Source organism: Oncorhynchus mykiss, chromosome 12 (genome assembly GCF_013265735.2).
Source record: "Oncorhynchus mykiss isolate Arlee chromosome 12, USDA_OmykA_1.1, whole genome shotgun sequence".
NCBI lineage: Eukaryota > Metazoa > Chordata > Actinopteri > Salmoniformes > Salmonidae > Oncorhynchus > Oncorhynchus mykiss.
Window position 1 is genome coordinate 81,941,377 of NC_048576.1, and position 18,353 is coordinate 81,959,729.

The following is an 18,353-nucleotide window of genomic DNA, read 5'->3' on the forward strand; positions in this document are numbered from 1 at the left end:
CGGGTTAACTTTACTAGGGTAGGGGGCAGCATTCTGAATTTTGGATGAAAAGCGTGCCCAAATTAAACTGCCTGCTACTCAGTTCCAGAAGATAGGATATGCATATAATTAGTAGATTTGGATAGAAAACACTCTAAAGTTTCCAAAACTGTTAAAATAAGTCTGTGAGTATAACAGAACTGATACGGCAGGTGAAAACCCGAGGAAAATCCAACCAGGTAGTACTATTATTTTGAAATGCTGTTTTTCCATTGAAAGCCTATCCACCATACAAAGACTTAGGACCCAGTTCATGAACTCTGCTTTCCTCTACATGTGACCAGTCTTTAGGCATTGTTTCAGGCTTTTACTCTTAAAAATGAAGGAGATACAGCACTTTCAATTAGTGGCCAGTGGAAATGTCCATTCATCAGCCATGCGCCCTGATAGTGAATGTGCCTTTCTTGTTTCTCCTTTCCTATTGACAAAGCTTTTGTCCGGTTGAAATATTATTGATTATTTATGACAAAAACAACCGGAGGATTGATTTTAAATATTTTTTTTGTTCATAAAGAGGGACATTATCGAACAAAACAAACATTTATTGTCTAACATGGAGACCTGTGAGTGCCACCAGATGAAGATCATCATAGGTAAGTGATTAATTTGAATGCTTTTTCTGACTTTTGTGACACATCTTCTTGTTTGGAAAATGGCTGTATGGGTTTCTGTGGCTAGGAGCTACCCTAACATGATCGCAAAGCATTTTTTAAATCTGACTCAGCGGTTGCATTAAGGAGAAGTTTATCTATAATTCCATGCTTAACACTTGTATCGTTTATCAATATTTATGATGAGTATTTCTGTTATTTGATGTGGCTCTCAGCACTTTCACCGGATGTTTGTTTGAGACAATGCATTTCTGACCATAACGTGCCAATGTTTGGTTGGTTGATTTTTGGATATAAATATGAACTTTATCGAAGAAAACATACATTTATTGTGTAACATGAAGTCCTATGAGTGCCATCTGATGAAGATCATCAAAGGTTAGTGATTCATTTTATCTCTATTTCTGCTTTTTGTGACTCCTCTCTTTGGCTGGAAAAATGGCTGTGTTTTTCTGTGACTAGATACTGACTTAACATAATCGTTTGGTGTGCTTTCGCAGTAAAGCCTTTTTAAATCGGACACTGTGGTTGGATTTACAAGAAGTTTATCTTTAAAATGGTGGATAATACTTGTATGTTTGAGGAATTTTAATTATGAGATTTCTGTTGTTTTGAATTTGGCGCCGTGCAATTTCACTGGCTGTTGTCGAGGTGGGACGCTAGTGGTACCACTGGTACCAGAGAGGTTAAAGCGAGACTTATTCCAATATGGTCTTAACTGTAAAGCTGACAAAGATATAATTGTTGCAGTGGCAGTGCCATCCAGCATGCAGAACAATGTGCAGATCACCACTGATGAAGACCAGCCAGAGAAACAGAAACAACCCAGTAGCAGAAGTCTACAATTTTTAGCACTAAGCCCCGTAGACACTCCAGCTCCTGAACAATATCCTGGAGACCACAACTACTGATACTGATCACTGGTTACTCAACAAGCCAAGTAAGACTTATAGTCACAGGTTCTGTAGCTTATCATACGAGAGTGACAGAGAAGAGAGATTGAGAGACTGTAACACTCAGATTGAGCTTTACCATAGCTTTTACCACCGTTGAGGGCTCCAACTCCTGGACCATATCCTAGAGACCACAACAACTATTACTTAACACTGGGTCAAAGCAAGTTAGTGCTGTAGAATTTATTATCAAAAGTTTTGTAGGTTATGATAATGAGTGCCATCCAGTTATTTAAACTCAGAGATTTAAACTGGCATTACAATTGCTTTTAGCCCCACCATTGGGAACTTCAGCTCCTGGACCATATCCTGAAGACCACAACAACTGTTATTCAACACTGCTTATAGAAAATCAAAACCACTTGCATAAACACAACACATGTTGTCTTTGACACAGACAGACAAGATGCACAAAGACAGACAGAGACACACAGACAGGGTATCAAAGGTTTACCATTGCCTTTGGCTCCCTGATCACTGGGAACTCCAGCTCCTGGACCATATCCTGAAGACCACAACAACTATTGTAGAACACTTGTTACTCAACACAAGTTAGCTGTGTAGATCTGATCATCAGAGGTTCTGTAGCTAAACATAGGAGAGTGTCAGATGAATAGAGATTGAGAGACTGTAACACTCTGAAAGAGGTTTACCATTGATTTTACCACCATTGGGAACTCCAGCTCCTGGACCATATCCTGGAGACCACAACAACGGTTACTCAACACTGCTTATAGACAATTGATCAAAACCACTTGCACAACACATTTTGCCCTTGATCCTAGTATTTCATCACATAGCTTATAGCCGTGCACAAATATCTAGCAAACACCAGCTGGATGTGTTCAGGCGCTTATCGGCAATACTCTTCTAAAGATAGAGTACCATACAGCATGCATCAGAGGTTTACCATTGCTTTTAGCGCCGTAAGGTGCTCCAGCTCCTGGACCATATCCTGGAACCACAACAACTCTTACTCAACACTGTTCTACAATTGACCAGGCCAGCATCCATGGATCGGTCAAATTCTACAAAATGCTCAATGAACTGGCAACAGGCATGCACAAATATGGTACAAACTGTAACATTATCACACAGCATGCAGCATCCTGCTCGACCTCAACTTTGACATGGACGACAAACATTGAAGACAGACGTAGACACAGACAGGGCAGCAGATGTTTACCATTGGGTTTAGCACCCTGACCATTGGGAACTCCTGCTCCTGCACCATATCCTGAAGACCACAACAACTGTTACTCAATACATGTTACTCAACATAAGTCTCTGGAGAGCTTATCATCCGAGATTCTATACCTTATTTATAATAAGAGATGCTATAGCATTTCACTGTAATAACATGTCTATTTGGCCTGATGGAATGGTTCAGAGTACTTAAATGTCTGGCTCGAAGGACCAGGAAAAAGAGCGTCACCCAGTGATTGGTGGACTAAGAGAAAGGTGCCAGTTTACCTCTAAAGTGACAGAGAAATATAGACTGATGAAGACACAGAAAGAGGTTTACCATTTCCTTTACCACCGTTGGGTGCTCCAACTCCTGGGCCATATCCTGGAGACCACAACAACTGTTACGCAACACTGTCAACACTGACTTATTGTAAATAATCACTTGCATGAGCACAAAACATGCTGCCCTGGGACCTTTCCCCTCTGGCCATGCACAAATATATTAATCCTTCTCAACGTTCAGGAGTCACATCGCACCAACGTTTGTAGTACTTATCATGCAACATACAGTCAAAGAAGCTCCACTTTAATACAGAGAGACAGAGTGTGACACAGACATGTTATCAGAGGTTTACCATTGGCTTTGGCTCCCTGATCATTTGGAACTCCTGGGCCATATCCTAAAACCAACAGCTCTTATTCAAAACTGTTCTAAAAATGACCAGACCATGCAAGCATGCTACAAACGTTGGCATTACCACACAGCATGCACCGTTCAGCTCAACCTCAATTTTGAGATAGAAAGACACACATTGAATAGGGCCATAAACACAGACAAAGTAGCCATGGTTTACCATTGGGTTTAGCACCCTGACCATTGGGAATGCCAGCTCCTGGACCATATCCTGAAGACCACAACAACTGTTATTCAATACAAGTTAGCTCTGTAGATCTCGTCAATGACCATTGGGTTCTGTCTGAAGTCATGAAAGATACAGAAATAGAGATACAGACTCTGACATTTAGTGATGGTAACAGAGGTTTACCACCATTAGGTTTAGCACCACTGGGTATAGCACCACTGGGTTTAGCACCACTGGGTTTAGCACCACTGGGTATAGCACCACTGGGTATAGCACCACTGGATATATCACCACTGGGTATATCACCACTGGGTTTAGCACCACTGGGTATAGCACCACTGGGTTTATCACCACTGGGATTAGCACCTCTGGGATTAGCACCACTGGGTATAGCACCACTGGGTATAGCACCACTGGGATTAGCACCACTGGGATTAGCACCACTGGGTATAGCACCACTGGGTATAGCACCACTGGGATTAGCACCACTTAGTGCTGCAGCTCCTGGACCAAATCCTGGAACCAACTACAACTCTTACTCAACCCTGTTCTACAACAGACCAAACCAGCATCAACATTTAGTGTTATCACACTGGCTTGGGCATACTCAATCTGTCAAAGGCCTCAATATGCTAATTCTAACAAACAGTTGAGGTTACAGACATGCAGCAATGCATCACAAAGGCAGAGACAAACAGACAGGGTATCAGAGGTTTACCATTGCCTTTGGCTCCCTGATCACTGGGAACTCCAGCTCCTGGACCATATCCTGAAGACCACAACAACTATTATTGAACACTTGTTACTCAATTCATCTTGGCTCTGTACTTACTATAAGCAGAAGTGATGTATCTTATCATAAGAGAGCAACAAGGAAACAGAGATGGAGATAGACCTGTAACACTCAGAAAGAGGTTTACCATTGCTTTTAGCACTGTTGGTGGCTCCAGCTCCTGGACCATATCCTGGAACCAACAACAGTTATTACAAGAGCAAAACATAAATCAAAAGCATTTGCAAACACAATGCATGCTGCCCTTGACACAGACAGACAAGTTGCACAAAGACTGACAGAGACATACTGACAGGGTATCAGAGGTTTACCATTGCCTTTGGCTCCCTGATCACTTGGAACTCCAGCTCCTGGACCATATCCTAGGACCACTACAACTGTTACTTAGCGCTACCTTCTCAAATCTATTCAAATGGTCTTGACACATAAACTGACAAAGACCTACTCATATTGGTATCACCAAACATGCAATACAGTGAGAGTGTGCAGATCACCTCTGACACAGGGAAATAAACATAGAAACAGAAACAACTACAGGGTAGCAAAAGTTTAACATTTTTAGCACCAGATACAGTAGGAACTCCAGCTCCTGGACTATACCCTGGAGACCACAACAACTGTTACTCAACACTGCTTATAGACAATTGATAAATACCACCTGCACAGCACATTCTGCCCTTGATCATAGTATTTCATCGCATAGGTTAAAGCCATGCACAAATATCTAGCAAACACCGACCTTAAGGCACTACAGAGGGTAATGCGTACGGCCCAGTACATCACTGGGGCTGAGCTCCCTGCCATCCAGGACCTCTATACCAGGCTGTGTCAGAGGAAGGCCATAAAAATGGTCAAAGACTCCAGCCACCCTAGTCATAGACTGTTCTCTCTGCTACAGCATGGCAATCGGTACCGATGCAACAAGTCCGGAACCAACAGGAACCTGAACAGCTTCTACCCCCAAGCCCTAAGACTGATAAATAGTTAGTTAAATAGTCAGTCTGGGTAGCTTTGGGTTATCTGTATTCACCCTTTTTCCACCAACTCGTTTGACTCATCACATACAGTGGGGCAAAAAAGTATTTAGTCAGCCACAAATTGTGCAAGTACTCCCACTTAAAAAGATGAGAGAGGCCTGTAATTTTCATCATAGGTACACTTCAACTATGACAGACAAAATGAAAAAAAATCCAGAAAATCACATTGTATGATTTTTAATGAATTTATTTGCAAATTATGATGGAAAATAAGTATTTGGTCAATAACAAAAGTTTATCTCAATACTTTGTTATATACCCTTTGTTGGCAATGACAGAGATCAAATGTTTTCTTTAAGTCTTCACAAGGTTTTCACACACTGTTGCTGGTATTTTGGCCCATTCATCCATGCAGATCTCCTCTAGAGCAGTGATGTTTTGGGGCTGTTGCTGGGCAACACAGACTTTCAACTCCCTCTAAAGATTTTCTATGGGGTTGAGATCTGGAGACTGGCTAGGCCACTCCAGGACCTTGAAATGCTTCTTACGAAGCCACTCCTTCGTTGCCCGGGCGGTGTGTTTGGGATCATTGTCATTCTGAAAGACCCATCCACGTTTCATCTTCAATGCCCTTGCTGATGGAAGGAGGTTTTCACTCAAAATCTCACGATACATGGCCCCATTCATTTTTCCTTTACACGGATCAGTCGTCCTGGTCCCCTTGCAGAAAAACAGCCCAAAAGCATGATGTTTCCACCCCCATGCTTCACAGTAGGTATGGTGTTCTTTGGATGCAACTCAGCATTCTTTGTCCTCCAAACACGACGAGTTGAGTTTTTACCAAAAAGTTATATTTTGGTTTCATCTGACCATATGACATTCTCCCAATCTTCTTCTGGATCATCCAAATGCTCTCTAGCAAACTTCAGATGGGCCTGGACATGTACTGGCTTAATTAACAGGGGGACACGTCTGGCACTGCATGATTTGAGTCCCTGGCGGCGTAGTGTGTTACTGATAGTAGGCTTTGTTACTTTGGTCCCAGCTCTCTGCAGGTCATTCACTAGGTCCCCCAGTGTGGTTCTGGGATTTTTGCTCACCGTTCTTGTGATCATTTTGACCCCACGGGTGAGATCTTGCGTGGAGCCCCAGATCGAGGGAGATTATCAGTGGTCTTGTATGTCTTCCATTTCCTAATAATTGCTCCCACAGTTATTTTCTTCAAACCAAGCTGCTTACCTATTGCAGATTCAGTCTTCCCAGCCTGGTGCAGGTCTACAATTTTGTTTCTGGTGTCCTTTGACAGCTCTTTGGTCTTGGCCATAGTGGAGTTTGGAGTGTGACTGTTTGAGGTTGTGGACAGGTGTCTTTTATACTGATAACAAGTTCAAACAGGTGCCATTAATACAGGTAATGAGTGGAGGACAGAGGAGCCTCTTAAAGAAGAAGTTACAGGTCTGTGAGAGCCAGAAATCTTGCTTGTTTGTAGGTGACCAAATACTTATTTTCCACCATAATTTTCTAATTAAATCCTACAATGTGATTTTCAGGATTTTTTTTTCTCATTTTGTCTGTCATAGTTGAAGTGTACCTATGATGAAAATTACAGGCCTCACTCATCTTTTTAAGTGGGAGAACTTGCACAATTGGTGTCTGACTAAATACTTTTTTGCCCCACTGTATGCTTCCATTACCGTTTATTATCTGTTCTGTCGCCTAGTCACCCCGGACACCTGCACATCAACTCTGTACTGGTACCCTGTGTATATAGCCAAGTTATCGTTACTCGCAGTGTTTTTAATCCTTGTTTTATTATTTTTCTATTTTTCTCTCTCTGCATTGTTGGGAAGGGCCCGTAAGTAAGCATTTCATCCCTAGTCTACACCTCTAGTTTATGAAGCACGTGACAAATACAATTTTGATTTGAACACTAGCTGCTTGTGTTCTAAAGATAGAGTACCATACAACACAGACATGCATGCATAATATGCTACAAACTTTGGAATTACCACACAACATGCACCAGAAAGCTCAACCTCAACTTTGAGATAGAAAGACTAACAGTGAAGACGGACGTAGACACATACAAGGTATCAGAGGTTTACCATTGCCTTTGGCTCCCTGACCTTTGGGAACTCCAGCTCCTGGACCATATCCTGGAGACCACAACAACTGTTACTCAACACTGATTACGCAACAATGGTTATCTCTGTAGATATTATCAATGACCATTGAGTTCTGTCACAAGTAATGAAAGATACAGCAATAGAGAAATAGAGATACAGACTCTGACATTTAGTAATGGTATCAGAGGTTTACCACTAGGTTTAGCACCACTGGATTTAGCACCACTGGGTATAGCACCACTGGGTTTAGCACCACTGGGTATAGCACCACTGGGTTTAGCACCACTGGGTATAGCACCACTGGGATTAACACCACTGGGTAGAGCACCACTGGGTTTAGCACCACTGGGTATAGCACCACTGGGATTAACACCACTGGGTATAGCACCACTGGGTATAGCACCACTGGGTTTAGCACCACTGGGTTTAGCACCACTGGGTTTAGCACCACTGGGTATAGCACCACTGGGTATAGCACCACTGGGTTTAGCACCACTGGGTTTAGCACCACTGGGTTAACACCACTGGGTTTAGCACCACTGGGTATAGCACCACTGGGATTAACACCACTGGGTATAGCACCACTGGGTTTAGCACCACTGGGTTTAGCACCACTGGGTTTAGCACCACTGGGTATAGCACCACTGGGATCAACACCACTGGGTAGAGCACCACTGGGTTTAGCACCACTGGGTATAGCACCACTGGGATTAACACCACTGGGTATAGCACCACTGGGTATAGCACCACTGGGTTTAGCACCACTGGGTTTAGCACCACTGGGTTTAGCACCACTGGGTATAGCACCACTGGGTATAGCACCACTGGGTTTAGCACCACTGGGTTTAGCACCACTGGGTTAACACCACTGGGTTTAGCACCACTGGGTATAGCACCACAGGGTATAGCACCACTGGGTATAGCACCACTGGGATTAACACCACTGGGTATAGCACCACTGGGTTTAGCACCACTGGGTTTAGCACCACTGGGATTAACACCACTGGGTATAGCACCACTGGGTTTAGCACCACTGGGTTTAGCACCACTGGGTTAACACCACTGGGTTTAGCACCACTGGGTTTAGCACCACTGGGTATAGCACCACTGGGATTAACACCACTGGGTATAGCACCACTGGGTTTAGCACCACTGGGTTTACCACCACTGGGATTAGCACCACTGGGTATAGCACCACTGGGATTAACACCACTGGGTATAGCACCACTGGGATTAACACCACTGGGATTAACACCACTGGGTATAGCACCACTGGGATTAACACCACTGGGTTTAGCACCACTGGGATTAACACCACTGGGTATAGCACCACTGGGATTAACACCACTGGGTTTAGCACCACTGGGATTAACACCACTGGGTTTAGCACCACTGGGATTAACACCACTGGGTTTAGCACCACTGGGTTTAGCACCACTGGGTTTAGCACCACTGGGTTTAGCACCACTGGGTATAACACCACTGGGTTTAGCACCATTAGGAACACCAGCAACTGGACCATATCCTGAAAACCACAACACTGGTTAGTAACCACCACATACCGTTTAAAGAATGCATGTCTGAGCACTGCGTAAAACTGCATCAAATACCACAATAGCAACAATAGGGAAGTTAGGCATCCAGTCAAAATGTACAGCAACAGTGTACTTAAAAATCCCTAACAGATCATAGCAGGTCACCAGCTGATATTCACACACTAGACAGTGATATTTGTCAGAAGGGCAATATCATCCAGAAATACCAGCGTCATGCAATACTGTATGTAGCAGACAGACAGAGAAACAACAGACAGAGAAACAACAGACAGAGTAACAACAGACAGAGTAACAACAGACCGAAAAACAACAGACCGAGAAACAACAGACAGAGTAACAACAGACAGAGAAACAACAGACAGAGAAACAACAGACAGAGTAACAACAGACAGAGTAACAACAGACAGAGAAACAACAGACAGAGTAGCAGAGGTTTAACATGGGGTTTAGGTTTAGCACCCTGACCATTGGGCACTCCACATCCTGGACCACTTCCTAGAGACCATAATACTGGTTATTCAACACAACCTAAAACAGGGTATTCAGCAGCTCTCTGATTGTAATATATTTACTGTAACGTCATATCTTCCTGCTGTTAGAGTTCAAACTTTTGACAGAGACAGACACATAGAAATAGAGTAGCAGATGTTTACCATTGGGCTTAGCACCCTGTCCATTGGGCACTCCAGCTCCTGCACCATATCCTGAAGACCACAACAATGACTCATTAGGTACAAAAATATATAAAAACAGACCAAACACGTGACATAAAAGCTAACATATTGACAAGTTGTTGAATCGGTACGTTAGTCATGGGCATGCAGTCTTAGCGACACTTGTACTGCAACTAATATGAACCATACATATACTTCAGGAACCCAATATGACACAGCATATTGAACACCCCAGCACGCAACAAGCAGTGTTCACTATTAAACTGTGACACTCACTCTAAACGAAAGCTAAACTGAAGATGTAGCAGAGACTCTATATTTGGACCATCAGAGTCAGGGGGATGAATTCGGATTAGCATGTAAGTCAGAGTTTTGAATGAACCAAGCCGTCCTCTGTGGCGCAACACTGATACATAGAACAGACACCAGGGCACAGACACAGACAGGATCACACAGACGGGACGACAGGCAAACAAACGGTTGCCTTTAGCACCCTGTTCAATAGGTTGCTCTGCTCCACCATCACCAGTCCCTAAACAACCAGTACACATTTTATGCAACCGGTGGGTCTAATCCTGAATGCTGATTGGTTAAAAGTTCATTCCAGCCGGTGTCTGTTCCACAATTTCCACCTGCTAAATCTATACACATTTTACCACACACTCACATAGCTTCACTACACACATCAACATGTTCAGCTAAGAAGTCAAGTAAATGTTAATTGAAGGTCACTTCAAGTTTTTTGTCACAACTGAATGAAATGCTTTCCTAATCTGGATATATTAAATCAAGAACTACCGATAAATCAATGCTGTTAATGTAAATGAGAACTCAATTGAGGCAGGCGTAAGTGAAGACATTGGATGACAAAGACGCTGGAGAGACAACATAGATAACATGTTAAAATAACACTTGAAAAAAACACCATATCAAATTCATTAGCAACCTCAGACAGCTGATATGCACATACTAAAGAGAGGTTTCTATGAACACCTGGAGTTAGTCACTGATTGAGATACATTTTAAGATATAATGTATTGTAATTAGATGAAGAGCAACATTCACAAACACTTTTGGAAGGAAACCATAGACAAACAACAGGAAGATGATACGCATCCCAGTTGACAACTAACAATGAAAACAAACAATAGCAGGTGAAAAGTCTCTAGCGAGCCTCAGTCCAGCTGGTATTGTAGGTCTATAGTTTTTGTCTCCCTGTCCAGCTGGTATCGTAGGTCTATAGTTTTTGTCTCCCTGTCCAGCTGGTATTGTAGGTCTATAGTTTTTGTCTCCCTGTCCAGCTGGTATTGTAGGTCTATAGTGTTTGGCTCCCTGTCCATCTGGTAGTGGTTAGATCATTGGACTAGTAACCGGAAGGTTGCAAGATCAAATCCCCGAGCTGACAAAGTAAAAATCTGTCGTTCTGCCCCTGAACAAGGCAGTTAACCCACTGTTCCTAGGCCGTCCCGTCATTGAAAATAAGAATTTGTTCTTAACTGACTTGCCTAGTTAAATAAAGGTAAAGACTCACAAAACATCCACATGTCAAACCGTAAGCCCATTGGATATACCAGCGGCTCGAGCACTGACGCTGAAACCTTGAAAGCACTTAGTAAGTATAGAGAACCAGATCAGAGACTTAGAACCAGATCAGAGAAGAAGGAAAGGCCACCAGGTGCACGTATGAAACGTTAAGTTCTAGACTAATTATTAGAAAGAGATGACATGAAAACAAGGAAAGCGAGGTTTACCCTGTTTGGATGGTTTAGCACCCTGTCCAGTGGGAACTCCTCCAGCTCCTGCAGCATACCCTGGAGACCACAACAGTGGTTATTCAAAAAGATCAACCCATAAACCAACCAATAAAAAGACTGGCGTCTGAACACCAAAATGAAGCTAGAATTCTATATGACAATGTGATTTCAAATATCAAATTGAAAATAGAATACTTTGATCATCGTTAGGAGTCACTTTCTAGTGATTGGTCAAGAAGACCCAGGACAAACCCATGCTGTTAGAAAAACCCAAATCCCTGTACAAAGAACAAAACCCACAACCACGACATGCCGACAGGGGCTGTGATCCACACATGGCAATAGATATTGGCGTCTCAATAGCATTCAAACAAAACTATGACTGAAAATGATACCTACACCATATGTAGACAGTATGTGAACTTACACAATCAATATCATGATTGTGGCATAATGTGTCTACATGCAACATGCACCTTTACAGAAACTGGGACAAAGACACACATAGACAGACAAACCCACAGGGTAGCAGATGTTTACCATTGGGTTTAGCACCCTGTCCATTGGGCACTCCAGCTCCTGCACCATATCCTGAAGACCACAATAGTGATTACTCAACACTGGCGACTATAGGACGGACTCATGCAGATACGATGCTCTGATCCACGAACATAACCATACACAGACACACCCACTTATATACTTTACTACTAACACAATTCCAATCACACCACAACAAAATATATATGGCTGCCCATTTGAAAGAATATGGCAACTGAAAAATAAAGACAACCATTGATGGTAAGTAGCTAGACACCTGTTAATGCACTGAGAAAACAACATGCATTTACACCATGTCTGACTGAATCAGCGAAAGGCATAAATACTGATTACACAGAAGAGATTGAAAACGGCAACACGAAGAGCAGACATGAAGGCAGAAACTGAAAAACGCAGGTAAAAACAAACAAACATGAATGCGGACACAGACGGACACAGCAGGATTGGAAAGTTTACCCGGTTTTGGTCCCTTAGATCCCTGTCCATTGGGATACCCAGCTCCAGCACCTAATGTTTGCAAAGGGGCACTGTCAATTGGAATTATCAAACTCCACATGCAGTGTATGAGGTATAGAGGCTTTGCAGCAATCAACCACTTTGCTTGTACAGATGTAGGATCTTAATTTCAGCCAGAAAATAATCCTGCTGTGACAAGAAATGTGAATTATTATGTGGATTAGAATTCATTTTTAAGAGTAAATTGACACACCTGTGCATCAATCTAAGTAACATTATAAAAAGATCCCCAACAAAACCAGCCAGTTTAATGGATATTTATGTAGGGGTTAATACATTTTTCATTAGGGCAAATTAAGTCTGAAATTTCAAAGTGGAAAATATTTTTAAAACTCACATTCTTCAAATGAAGATCCTACATCTGTAAAGCCAGTTTACAGATGCTTGGTGTCTATGTAGGACCCAGCTGGCTAACGTACACTGTACAGTGTACAGTGTGCAGATGACAATTTGTAAGATGCGTAATATGGAAATCCCCACTGATTTATTGATTGGGATTGACAGTTTGTTCAATGAATTAAGTGCTTGAGGTGTGAGCTGTAAAAGATATGAACCCTGGCTTGTAAAATACTAGACTATAGTATTGGCCTTTAGATGGTTCAGGCCAGCAGGGATTGGCTGCTTACCTGGTCGTGGATAGCCTCTGGCTCCAGCTCCAGCCCCGTAACCTAGCAACAAGACAAGTAGCAAGGTCAAAGGACATGCAACACATAACTCTTTACATCATGTCATTAACCACATAACCACAAACAGAAAGCTTAAATCTCCACCCCTGGAGTTATTATTATTTTATTCCAAGATCACATTCTGGTTTATTAGATGAGAACCAATCTGCACTCACAGACAATGTCACAAATTCAACTTAACTATGATTAGATCCAACAGACAGAGAGTAGAGGAGACGGACTTGAGGATCTTAAATATTGTGTGTTCTATACAAACAAATACCAGGTAACAGAACAAGCACGTACCTGGCTGTGTGCCATAGCCATTACCACCGTATCCTGACAAACACAGACAAACAGACAGATGATGTTTACTCGGCATTAGTACAAACTTTGGAATAAAACATCTCTTGTCCTGAATGTCACACTCACCTCCACCTCCATGTGGTTTCCCACCCTGTGAGCCCAGTCCGGCTCCCGTCCCCATTCCTTGGCCATTTCCTGCTCCCAGACCAGCACCTCCAATCAGACAAATGGGAAGAAGTCATATAATGTAGACATTTATTAAAATAAATGAGTGAATATTTAAATCAACAAGGAAAACTGCTGCAAGAGTTAGACATTTTTGGCATATAACCATTGTGGATTTCATTTAAACCTAAGTTACTAAGACATTTCATCTTAACAAGCCTGTTTGTTAAGTAAAGTAGTAGACATTACCATAGCCTCCCTGGCCTCCGTTACCATATCCTCCCCTACCCCCGGCCCCTCCTGGGCCTCTGTATCCCCCTTTGGGAAAGACAGTGGAGACATGTCACATATTGATACACACAAATAACACATTGAACAGAGTAGATAGACACAAGCTGAATCAAACAGAGAATACTTACAGTGAGAATACAAAACATTAAGAACACCTGACACAGCCTTTACCTGGATTCACCTGGTCAGTTTATGATCCCTTAGGGATGTCACTTGTTAAAGTCACTTCAATCAGTGTAGATGAAGGTTAAATAATGGTTTTTAAGCCTTGAGACATGGATTGTGTATGTGTGCCTTTCAGAGGGTGAATGGGCAAGACAAAAGATTGAAGTGCCTTTGAACAGGGTAGTAGTAGGTGCCAGGCACACCGATTTGTGTCAAGAACGGCAACGCTGCTGGGTTTTTCATGCTCAACAGTTTGCCGTGTTTATCAAGAATGGTCCACCACCCAAAAGACATCCAGCCAACTTGACACAACTGTAGGAAACATTGGAGTCAACATGGGCCAGCATCCCTGTGGAACACTTTGAACACCTTGTAGAGTCCATGTCCAGGTGAATTTAGGGCGGGGGGGGGTTCCTAATGTTTGGTACAGTAGACTCAGTGTACGTGGTTTAGCTCTATCTTTGAGAAACTCACCTCCTCCAAGCTGCTGAGCCCCCCCTGGATAACGACCACCTGTGATTCATTAGAAAGACAGGTCATGATGGTACATAAATTAAATCACAAATGATGATTGGCAGCACTAAAAATATAAATATGGCAATCAATCAATATTACCCCCAGCTCCTCCGGTTTTGGCGGGCTTGGCTCCATAGCCTCCCTGTATCCCAAGAGCACCAGCCCCTGGAAGACCACAAGACACCACAGGGAGATGTGAGACGTCAGTGATCAGTGATGCACCATAGTGGAGCATGTTTCTCTATGGTGGGAAAAAAATCTAAACGTTGTATCACGAGTCTATATTAAATCATTAATATGGAGGATGAGCATTGCAAGACAGAATCTAAGTCAGATTTCTCACCACTTTCCGTTTATAATTAATTCTAAAAATGCCAGACAACTTAAGCAGAAGCTATATTTAGTTGAGCAAATGAGTTTAGACCATGCTCAAGACGGGTCAATTGAGTGCAGTCCTGAGATAAGACAGAATCTGTTAGGGGCTGATTGTTGGTGGAAGTTCCACAGGGAGATGTGAGACATCAGTGATCAGTGAGCACCATAGCACAGCAGTGTAAGGAGAGAGGAGAGAGGAGAGAGAGAGAGAGAGAGAGAGAGAGAGAGAGAGAGAGAGATGTGGGGTGGGGGAGAAAGACAGACAGACAGACATACAGAGAGAGAGAGAGAGAGATGTGGGGTGGGGGAGACAGACAGACAGACATACAGAGACTAATAATTGCACTTACCCCTGGGTAGCATTTTTCCCATACCGCCACTTTGAGGTTTCACTCCTAATAGAGATGAAAAACAGAATTGCAAATCACTCTATGAAGTATGCTATGCTGCTATGCTGTGGTTTGGAGAGAGATGAAGGCCTTCATCGTTTCCTGTTGGCCAGTGCCAGTGTTACACCATCCATAACGTAAGCATTTGAAACACTACAGCTGATTAAATATTAAATGATGTCATCGGATGATGAGTAGTGAACATCTCACTCCCATCCCATGCAAACTCAGCTCCAACTGGGCAGCTTGAGGGAAGAGAAACAGACATTCCCATTGATGGAGTGGAGAGACAGACAAAAAGGAGGGACTGTGTGCAGGTTGTAAAGGCTTCTTTCACAACAGGTTGTCAAATTTGGACCGCTGCTGCCACCTCACCTTCCCATGCTTTGATTCAAAGCAATCAGAAGAGATGAAACTACAGAGGCTTAACGGGGTCACCAGACTTGGAGCAGGTCTGTTTCACTGAGATCCAGGCAGCAAGGACCACGTAGGCCCATTTTTCCCCTGATCTGACACGGACATTGGAAATTTGACACATAAATGTCAGTTGGGCGGTTTTGCAGAGATATCTGAGCATAATACCCAAGTTGATTCCTGATAGTTTAGCAACATGTCTACAGCTATCTGTCACTCAGCTGTACAGGTGTAGGATCTTAATAATTGGATCCCCATGTTGCAGGAGAAATGTCCTGCAATGCATAAAATGTGAAACTTGTAGTGTATTTGAGGTTTGTAATTTTCACTTTGAAAATTCAGACTGGATTTTCCCAGGAAAATATCAATTAATTATAATCCACATAATAATTCACATTTCCTGTTGTTGCAGGATTATTTTTCTGCTGTAGCAAACTGGCTCAAATAAAAATCCTACATCTGTATGTTGACAGGCCTTCCAGACCTCTCAGATAAAGTCACCAGAAACATGAAATGCATGTTGTCAGGGTTTAAAACAAAGTAGTTACTCTGAATTGTTCAAATGTTCCATACAATTTTTAATTGTTTTCATGGCAATTATTTGCTGATTTTCTCTGTGAATTTTAGAACTTCTTTGACTACATGTGTCACAGGAATTTCACAACTAGGGAATTAATGTTATATTAAACATATCTTATAATTCAAATGTTATTTCAATTTAATTTGGACAATTCAAATTGGCAAGTTTTTTTTATGGAAGTTGCAAGTTGTGCGTAATATGTAACTAAACGTGGACCACAATGCAACACATCCAACAACAAAAATAGTTCACGTTTCATATATGAATATAATATGAATATTATCATTCATAACTGTTTAAGTAATCAAACTACAATTGTTAAATATTCTTTCTTTAAAAAAAAAATCTAAGTTGAGAAACAAGCAAATCCATAATTTGCAGAACAATAAAATATCTTCGGAAACTACAATAAACTAATAAATAATTGACATTTAAAGTCCAATTTACACTGCTGTGCACACAGCAAGCACCCGTGAAGATTTAAGGTGGTAACAAGCAGTCCTGTGCTGACACCTACTGTACAGTGTCTCACAACACAACGTAACGTGTCTGAATGCTATTATAAAAGACAGTCGTGAAACTACTCCAACATTAATTAAAAATACCATTTCTGATGTACCAACTCTACAAATTAACAAATGATGGTGGCATGTCTCAATCTCTCTTTCTATCCTTCCCAATCCTTACTTCTTCTCTCTCTTCTCTCACCTGTGATCTACATCCTTTAGACAACGTTCTCACTTTCTCTCATATTCTGTCATATTCCCTCACATCCACATTCCTCTCATCACTCTTCCATCAGCCATTCTATCATCCACACAGATAGTCTTGGTTATGTCTCTTACCTCCTTGTAGTGTGTGCTGTGCCAGCCATAGGACCAGCGAGGTCTGAAGGAGAGCTTTTACCAGCATGGTGGAGGAGACCTGGTCCGGCAGAGAGAAAAACAGGCAGACAGACAGAAAGACAAGGAGAGAGAGAGAGAAACTGGCCGACTGGACAGGGGCACAGCACAAGTAGACATCTCCAGTGTTTGCCCACGCCTTAAATACAATTCTGGTTTTGATACCCTCCCCCTGACCAGCCCTGCCCTCTACCCTGCAATTGGCCGTTGCTGCACCGAAGCACCTGCCCCATTTCTCCCTCTCTCTCTGGACAGGCAGTCAGGCCCACCTCTGCCCATCCAACGACAGTCCACATCAGGTTGCTGATCAGCTGGATTGCTGCCAGCCAGTATATTAACATGGCAATGTGATTTGTGTGTGATGAGCGGGATAAGACAATGCTTCAAAGAGGGGATAAGTGTGAGATCACGGTTTAGATCAGGGATCATCAACTAGATTCAGCCGTGGACCGATGTTTTCTTGAGCAGATGGTCGGGGGACTGGGACATAATTACAAATCATTTGTAAACTGCAAGCCCAAACAGATATATTTGACTAAAACATCATTTAAAACCTTGCTTACATTTGTATATGATCACGTGTCTCTCTATTATTCATGGAAATCACTTGGAGCTGATTTTCTGGTGTTGGGGGGGGGGGGGGGGGGGGGGATTGTGGGCCTTCAGTTGAGGAAGCCTGGTTTAGAAGGTAAGGAAGGGGCAGTAGGACAGAAGGGCTGTTTCAGTATGACAGTGTTTTTTTTTAAAGTATTGTTTATTTAACCTTTATTTACCTAGGCAAGTCTATGTGTGTTTTGCAGAGGGGAAGGATGGGAATGTGTATGCATTCAAGGTGGCCTTGGAAATCCACTTCTTTGGACTGGCTGTATGATATTATTACATGACCCTATTACATAATTACATCAAATTTATAACATTTCTGAACAGGAACTTATTATATTTATCAAAACACATATACTTAAACAAGTACATAG

General features: G+C 42.4%; 1 protein-coding gene across 50 annotated transcripts in view; it reads right to left on the reverse strand.

The window, feature by feature from the left end:
* LOC110538997 (glycine-rich cell wall structural protein 1.8) overlaps positions 1–17,514 on the reverse strand; it is a 29,926-nt gene extending 12,412 nt beyond the window's left edge. For 11 of the 50 annotated variants that reach the window (XM_036938727.1, XM_036938728.1, XM_036938733.1 and 8 more), the window contains exons 1-22: positions 17,323–17,514; positions 15,445–15,489; positions 14,819–14,884; positions 14,678–14,716; positions 13,997–14,065; positions 13,709–13,795; positions 13,583–13,615; positions 13,238–13,279; positions 12,552–12,602; positions 12,075–12,125; positions 11,532–11,591; positions 9,760–9,810; positions 7,530–7,580; positions 4,759–4,809; positions 4,575–4,619; positions 4,373–4,423; positions 3,646–3,696; positions 3,427–3,471; positions 3,129–3,173; positions 2,790–2,840; positions 2,514–2,558; positions 2,257–2,301 (exon numbers count right to left, since the gene is read on the reverse strand). In XM_036938727.1, the coding sequence (XP_036794622.1) occupies positions 2,257–2,301; positions 2,514–2,558; positions 2,790–2,840; positions 3,129–3,173; positions 3,427–3,471; positions 3,646–3,696; positions 4,373–4,423; positions 4,575–4,619; positions 4,759–4,809; positions 7,530–7,580; positions 9,760–9,810; positions 11,532–11,591; positions 12,075–12,125; positions 12,552–12,602; positions 13,238–13,279; positions 13,583–13,615; positions 13,709–13,795; positions 13,997–14,065; positions 14,678–14,716; positions 14,819–14,884; positions 15,445–15,489; positions 17,323–17,389 (1,141 nt within the window). In that variant the 5' untranslated portion in view covers positions 17,390–17,514. The remainder of the gene's footprint in view (positions 1–2,256; positions 2,302–2,513; positions 2,559–2,789; positions 2,841–3,128; positions 3,174–3,426; positions 3,472–3,645; positions 3,697–4,372; positions 4,424–4,574; positions 4,620–4,758; positions 4,810–7,529; positions 7,581–9,759; positions 9,811–11,531; positions 11,592–12,074; positions 12,126–12,551; positions 12,603–13,237; positions 13,280–13,582; positions 13,616–13,708; positions 13,796–13,996; positions 14,066–14,677; positions 14,717–14,818; positions 14,885–15,444; positions 15,490–17,322) is intronic. The other 39 variants (XM_036938742.1, XM_036938739.1, XM_036938769.1 and 36 more) reach the window with 17 other exon arrangements.
* Positions 17,515–18,353: the final 839 nt, after the last annotated feature.